General features: G+C 41.1%; 1 protein-coding gene across 1 annotated transcript in view; it reads left to right on the top strand.

Moving 5' to 3' along the window:
• The window catches only part of LOC101862540 (polycomb protein EED), a gene marked incomplete at its 3' end in the record, with an annotated part of 12,512 nt that overhangs the window by 2,160 nt on the left and 2,425 nt on the right, over window positions 1-7,927 (top strand). The window contains 5 exon segments of the mRNA XM_013089761.2: window positions 1,641-1,790; window positions 2,381-2,473; window positions 3,334-3,399; window positions 5,709-5,834; window positions 6,752-6,833. Of these exon segments, the coding sequence (XP_012945215.1) occupies window positions 1,641-1,790; window positions 2,381-2,473; window positions 3,334-3,399; window positions 5,709-5,834; window positions 6,752-6,833 (517 nt within the window).

The following is a 7,927-nucleotide window of genomic DNA, read 5'->3' as shown; positions in this document are numbered from 1 at the left end:
AAAATTGTACGCTTTTAGTAGGCTACAGTTGTAATGGAACGTTTGTTCACGGCACAGAATTCTACAATTTTTCTGATTTATCACAGTGTAGAATTCTGTGGTTTAGGGTGAACCTACGCTAAGGGGTGAACCTACGCTAAGGGGTGAACGCAAAATTTGGTGAACGCGCACCGGGTGAGAATAGCCACAAGACTCGCCTGCACTATTCTAACTCCGGGTGAGAATAGAGGTGACCTAGAAAATAGACAACTGGTAGCTGAGTGTAAGACGGGAGGGAAAGTAAAAAAATACAGAATCTACACACACAAATTGTGAGTGAGATTAGTGGTCACTGTTTACCCAGTCTGTAACAAAGTAACAGTGGACGTAAACATGAACTTTTGACAGAAGCATCGCTTACAAACTCCTAGTGATGACGACCCTTGTGTTTGTTTGACCATTGCATTAAGTAATTAAGCCCTCTTGTCTCACACAGTTTGTTTCATTGTCACCCTTGCACAGAAGCAGCAACAAAATTTTTAAAATTTTAAAAACCCAGCGAAAACAACAACAATGCGGCCACCTTAGGTTGGGACCTCAGAAAGGAATGATTTGTTTTCTTCATCTTGATTCGTCCTGCCTAAGACGGCAACCTGTTTTATATGGCCACTTTTCTCCTTGACAATGGGGGGGCCATCTTACACAGGTTCGAATGCCATTTCATTTTTTATAATATGATAATAATAATTTTATAATTATATAGTGATCGTTACTAAACACTTTATGTTAACTTCATTTCGGCCCCATGACCTAAAAAAAGTCCAGGGGGTTTCAGGGGGGCATGCTGGGTCCCAGTGCATTTCACCGTGATTTGGTGTTTTGCAAAATTTAGGTTCAGTATTTTCTATACACAGTTGGTTTACAAGGGTTTCAGTGACCATCATGCGTGTTCTGCAGCAAGAATTACAACTCAAAAATGATGACAATGAATATGTTCTAACTCCCCCCCCCCCCCCCCTGAGAGAAAAAGAGGCCCGGACGTTGAATCCTTCTGCTATCATACAACAAACAAACAAACTTGAAATGCCAGCTGCAGGACTTATGATTCCAACCACTAGCAGTAGCAGTCTGTGAGTTATTCATGATAATTAACTCCCATCTCACTCTCAGGAATTGTAGCATTTTCATGCTGATTTTTTTTTTTTCAGTTTTCATGAATTTCATCATCACAACTGTTGCATTGAACCTTTTGATTTTTCGGTGCCGCTTTTATGTGTGTGACCTTTTATAATGCGAATGTGAGTGCATGTGCATGCGTATTTCTGACTTATTAGGGTATTTTATGCTTGGGTGAGAAGGACCAAGTCTTTGAAATGAGTTTTTAAGATTTTTAAGAGAGGGGGGGGGAGCATGCATGCCCATATTTAATCTCTCATAATTTGATGTTGTGTTGTTGAACATTATCCAACCAAGTCTGAATGTTGGTTCTTTCTAAAACTTGGGGGGGGGGGGTTGATTATGATATATATATCCAATCATACTGTTATTATGTTTTATGTTGGTACTATACAGCAATGATTTAATTTTTCTGACACTTGAACAGATCTTATCGTATGGTTGGGTTATTTCTGACTGACTTTTGTTGCTCAATACGATTGTAGGACGACGTTTCAAGTACAGCCAGCACAAAGGAGGAAGAGTCGTCCCGAAGCGACACACCGACGTTGACGGGGAGAGGCCGGGCTGCCATGAAGCTGAAAAGACAGTTGAAGAAGTGCCGCCTTCAGTTTAAATGCACCAATTATCTGAAGGTGTGCTCTCGGTGGTTGTTATTGAGAGTTCTTTCTTCTTACTGAGTTTAAAGACTAAGTGGAAGATAGACTGAAATATTTTTGTCAATGTCCTGATGATTTTCTTTGAAATAATCTAGTGTTTCTGTGTCGAGGATCACATAGTGTATTGTGACTAAATTTAACTGGCAAGCATATGAGATCACCAACTTTTTCATTGTTTACGTAATTGAGACGAGATTTAGACAGTCATACAAATTGTAAGAAAATGAATATATGATAAGTCTGATGCCGTGTTGTAAGTCTGTTGTCGTGTATATAAACATATATTATCAAAATATGATTTGTATCTCACCTTGTCAGCCATGCAGACAACATTGTCATTGTGAAATATGAGGAAGCGAAACAGACTTTTTTTAACTTCCTGAATCATGTTTAAACTGAATTTCTGTATTTTCTTCAAGTTTGAACCCCTTTGTAACCCTTTTTTTTCACATTTTCTGTAAAAGTTCTGTGGATAAATGAGCATAAGAAATTTTTGAAAGGCTGGTGAAGTAAGATTCCTCCTTCTATGTCATTCTGACTCATGATGAACCTGTTGTTTGTTGAAGGAGGACCACGGCCAGCCATTGTTTGGTATTCAAATCAATCAAAGCATGAAGGAGACTGAGCCAGTGCTGTTTGCCACTGTTGGACACAATCGGGTACGAATACTACTTCGTTTTACTTTGTGATCTTCAAAGTTTTAAAAGTTCTGTTTACTCTTTCAAAATTAGTCAGTAACCAGGTGAAATTTTCTCTGACATTTCTTTTTTGTCAGCAGTCTGCGGTTATGTTTTTGTAAAGATACACTGCGTAATGAAGTTTTCCAGGAATGTAGGGGTTTTTTGTGTGTCAGTGGCATGCATTAGATTTATGAAACGAAAATGTTAATTTTTGCACTGGAATTTTTTTCCAAAAATACAGTCTTTTGGCGTTTAAAAATTGTTGTTGTTGTTCGGGGAGGGGGGCATTGGCAATACTTAATTTATAAATTGGCTATAAATGACCTGAGTTCTCCTCTTAGCTTTGACTCTTTCCTAGATTCTAATTGATGCTACACGACAATGGCACTGAATTTTGAGAATTATGATGTAAAAAGAATGGTTTTCATAAGCCAACTTAGTTGCATTGGGAATCAGATTTATAGATATATAGGACTTGTGATTTTTCAGTCCAGTTTGCCTGGGATTTGTCACCAATAAGGCACAGGCAATTATGTATTTTTTAAATATTGAGATATTATTAATGTTTTGTTGGGCCTAAACATGAAAATATTTGACTTGTAAAATATAGACCATTGGTAACATTTGAAATAATATATTTCATTTTTGTTAACTGTAGAAGTAAAACATAAATAAATATAAATGTGGGGGGCTTTTTATTCTCAATTTTTGAAAAAGGTACACTGTAAGATTTTTTTCAGTTAAAGCAGTTCCAGGCTTTTTCCCTCAGAGTTTGAGTCTGTATTTCTTGGAATCTTAGTTGTCTTAATATTACCTTTTTATTTTTTCTGTTTGTCTAGGTCACAGTTTACGAGTGTCACGACGGAGGCAAAGTGAAGCTTCTACAGTCGTATGCAGATCCATGTGTATCCTTTGTTTTGCTGGTGCAATTTTTATGTCTTGTGAAGTGTTCTGTTTTTAATTCAGTGGTCAAGTTCATCTAATTGAAATAGGACTGGACTGGCTGCAGCTCTCTTATGATATGGATTAAGCTGTAAATTCCAAAAAAAGCTCAGATTTTTAATGATGACTACCCTACGATAGCTCTGAATATTGAGCATTATGGTGTAAAAATAATTGTTTTCCTAAGCCTACATAGTCGTAGTGAAGATATGAAAATTTTTTAAAATCTTTTTGAAATCTCATCTTTGACTATAATACTTTTACTGGCTGTATGTGACTTTGCAGCAACTTGAAACCTGAACATTAAAGAAAATGTGCCAGTCCCCACCAGTCTGCTCTCCTTCAGATCAGTGGCACAAACAACACTTCCCTCAGTGGTCCCGGTAACTCACAAATAGCAGTTGTGAGGAGGTGACAGTTGTAAGGAAGTGACAGTTGTAAGGAGGTGTAAGGAGGTGACAGTTGTAAGGAGGTGTAAGGAAGTGACAGTTGTGAGGAGGTGTAAGGAAGTGACAGTTGTGAGGAGGTGTAAGGAAGTGACAGTTGTAAGGAGGTGTAAGGAGGTGACAGTTGTAAGGAAGTGACAGTTGTGAGGAGGTGTAAGGAAGTGACAGTTGTAAGGAGGTGTAAGGAGGTGACAGTTGTAAGGAGGTGTAAGGAAGTGACAGTTGTAAGGAGGTGTAAGGAGGTGACAGTTGTAAGGAGGTGACAGTTGTAAGGAGGTGACAGTTGTAAGGAGGTGACAGTTGTAAGGAGGTGTAAGGAAGTGACAGTTGTAAGGAGGTGACAGTTGTAAGGAGGTGACAGTTGTAAGGAGGTGTAAGGAAGTGACAGTTGTAAGGAGGTGTAAGGAGGTGACAGTTGTAAGGAGGTGACAGTTGTGAGGAGGTGACAGTTGTAAGGAGGTGTAAGGAAGTGACAGTTGTAAGGAGGTGTAAGGAAGTGACAGTTGTAAGGAGGTGTGAGGAGGTGACAGTTGTAAGGAGGTGACAGTTGTAAGGAGGTGTAAGGAGGTGACAGTTGTAAGGAGGTGACAGTTGTAAGGCGGTGTAAGGAGGTGACAGTTGTAAGGAGGTGTAAGGAGGTGACAATTGTAAGGAGGTGTAAGGAGGTGACAGTTGTAAGGTGTAAGGAGGTGACAGTTGTAAGGAGGTGACAGTTGTGAGGAGGTGACAGTTGTAAGGAGGTGTAAGGAAGTGACAGTTGTAAGGAGGTGTAAGGAAGTGACAGTTGTAAGGAGGTGTAAGGAGGTGACAGTTGTAAGGAGGTGACAGTTGTAAGGCGGTGTAAGGAGGTGACAGTTGTAAGGAGGTGTAAGGAGGTGACAATTGTAAGGAGGTGTAAGGAGGTGACAGTTGTAAGGTGTAAGGAGGTGACAGTTGTAAGGAGGTGACAGTTGTGAGGAGGTGACAGTTGTAAGGAGGTGTAAGGAAGTGACAGTTGTAAGGAGGTGTGAGGAGGTGACAGTTGTAAGGAGGTGACAGTTGTAAGGAGGTGTAAGGAGGTGACAGTTGTGAGGAGGTGACAGTTGTAAGGAGGTTTAAGGAAGTGACAGTTGTAAGGAGGTGACAGTTGTAAGGAGGTGACAGTTGTAAGGAGGTGACAGTTGTAAGGAGGTGTAAGGTGACAGTTGTAAGGAGGTGTAAGGAGGTGACACTTGTAAGGAGGTGTAAGGAAGTGACAGTTGTAAGGAAGTGACATTTGTGAGGAGGTGTAAGGAGGTGACAGTTGTAATTTGATGACAGGTGACAGTTGTAAGGAGGTGACAGTTGTAATTTGATGACAGGCGACAGTTGTAAGGAGGTGACAGTTGTAAACAGGTAGAACCCCCCGCGGCAGTGCCACTGACTGTAGTGTCTTTAGGCCATTCCTAAAGGGGGGACATTTCTCGTTTGATCTACAACAGGGAACTGCTGCCTTTTCTTTCCTAATCGTTACTATTGTCATTTTCCTCTACTTCTTTTGTATGTTTGTTACCCTCTTGTGACCTGCTATTTCCAGGGTGCCTTGATAGTCGAAGCAGACTTTGTGCTGTTGAAGCTAGAGAGGTGAGTAGAGTAAGTCTGATTCCCTGTAAAGACTTCTCTGTTGACACCAGCCCCTTGGCGCTCATATGACCTTATGCAGTTGCGAACACGGTAAAACCCTCTACTAAAACTAAAAGACGTGGAAGTTGTGAGGACAATGTAAGGAGGTGGAAGTTGTATAAGGAGTCCCCTGGTAGGGCTGTCTCTCTGCTCTGACAACAATATCATTCCTTGACGCAGACCAGACGGAGGAAAACTTTTACTGCTGTGCCTGGAGCTTCGACGACACGACCGGTCAGCCCATCCTGGCCGTCGGGGGAGTGCGGGGGATCATCCGCATCATCAGCCCGACCATGGGTCAATGCATCAAGGTAGGAGGTGGGGGTGGGGGGGGTGGGGGCAAAGAAAAGCTCTCCTAAGCATACAGTGCAGCCTGTCTATAACGACCGTTGATGTGACGGCATCCTCTATATAGCGACATGGTGCCCAGGTCCTGATTTTTTTCCTCATATATAATATCAAAAGTAACTTTTGGTTGCCTCTCTATATTGACAACTCTCTATAACGACATTTTTTTTTCTGGTCCCATGACCTTATGCAGTTGCGAGTGCCGTATAACCTTACTAAATCAACAAATAGAGAGGCTGTACTGTATTATGGTCTTTTAGTGCAGGGGAAAATCAGAAGAGCACGTTAGATGACAGGCCATTTGGACAGGTTTTGAACGTAGCTACCAGTAACTCCCTGTAAGTGATCTCTGTTTTGTTGCTCGATCTATCTGGACGTCTCTGTGATATTCACTGATTATCATTTGGGGAGCAGGCCGCGTTGTTACTCTTTGGCCTGCGGTTGGTTGGCGGGTGCTCTGGTGTGGTTTGCTCCTTCTTTCCTATAAAAAAAACCCTAACGTCTCTATCTCCCCTCCTTCTTTTTTGTGTTTGTTACTCTCTTGTAACACCTCTAATCTTCCCCACTTAAATGACTTTATTGTGTTGCAAGTGCCGTAAAACTCTTACTAAAAGAAAGCTTTTTGGCCTGGTTACATAACTTTGGGGACTTGAATTGTAGTGAGCTTCCCTGCATGTAAATTTCACTCTTGATTGGAGGTATGCCATTGGTTTTTTAAAAATATATTATATATTGTGTGGGACATATAAAATTTGTGATTATGTTGTGTGGGACATGAATATCAATGAGTCTCCTTTGAAACCCTTTTAAACATACTGGTAAACAGAAGATAACATTGAAATGTAAGTATCACTTGTTCTTTTCCTTTTTCTGTTTCCAGCAATTTGTTGGCCATGGTAATGCTGTGAATGAACTCAAGTTCAAGCCAAAAGATAACAACATTCTGCTGTCTGTTAGTAAAGGTAAGGATCCGCTCGTAAAGGAAGGTTGACTCTGTGCATACACATACCCCCCCCCCCCTACACACACACACACACACACACACACACAGACCCCCCCTTACACACACACACATACACACACAAACTCTTCCTGAGCACAGCCAATTCATTTTAAGAAATTTCTTGTTCTATTTTGATTGTGAATGCGGTTTGAAAACATTTTGATGACTCCTTGATACCGTTTAGTTGTCTCAAACTGCTGTTTAAAGTTGCACGTTGAGTATTAACTGTGTTGTCTAGGGTTTTGGTGAAAATGGTTAAATGGTATAGATTTAACGACCCTGTCAACACTATTAGGTTATTTAAGAGGCGGAGCCTCAGAGTTTAACGTCCATCTCCGAAAGGACTGAGCCAAATGGGAAATTCGTGTAAAATGCCTTTCCCAAGGACACAACGTCGGACCAAGCTGAGGCTCGAACCCTCAAGGGTTTTGGAGACAAGCAACACAGCTGGCCGATGGATCAATGTTCGTTTGGAGAAGACGTCGATCCAGATCTAAGGGAAGTTTTATGCTATTCTTTCTCAAGACTTTGTTTCTGCTCCCTATCTGGGAACAATATTGATTAATTAACCAGCTCTCACACAGTACTGAAGCTGTCTTTTAAAAATTTGTAAGCATTTTGTTCGAAAGTGATTTTTATACCAGAAAGTGAAAAAAAAACTGCAATTCCTCAAATTCATCATACAGTACCTTTGCCGAGGGCACACTCACATATTTTGGACTGTCTGTTGTTTGATGGGGTCACCAAGGCTGTTGGTCTATTTAACATGGTCGTGTGTGAGGCAGATTGAAGTTGGAGGTCCAACTTCCCTGTTCCCCAGATTTAAACGGGTCTGACTTGCGCTTTCCCTAGATCTTAACACCCACCCCCCCCACCCCGTAAAACTTTACTAAAACTAAAAAATTTTAACGTGTCTGACCTCCCTGTTCCCCAGATTTAATGTGTCTCCAACTTCCCTGTTCCCAGATTTTAACATGTCTGACCTCCCTGTTCCCCAGATTTTAACGTGTCTGACCTCCCTGTTCCCCAGATTTAACGTGTCTGACCTCCCTG

Source organism: Aplysia californica, unplaced genomic scaffold (assembly GCF_000002075.1).
Source record: "Aplysia californica isolate F4 #8 unplaced genomic scaffold, AplCal3.0 scaffold01036, whole genome shotgun sequence".
NCBI classification, from domain to species: Eukaryota; Metazoa; Mollusca; class Gastropoda; order Aplysiida; family Aplysiidae; genus Aplysia; species Aplysia californica.
The sequence above is the reverse complement of the archived record's forward strand: the minus strand, read 5'-3'. Positions and strand labels throughout refer to the sequence as shown.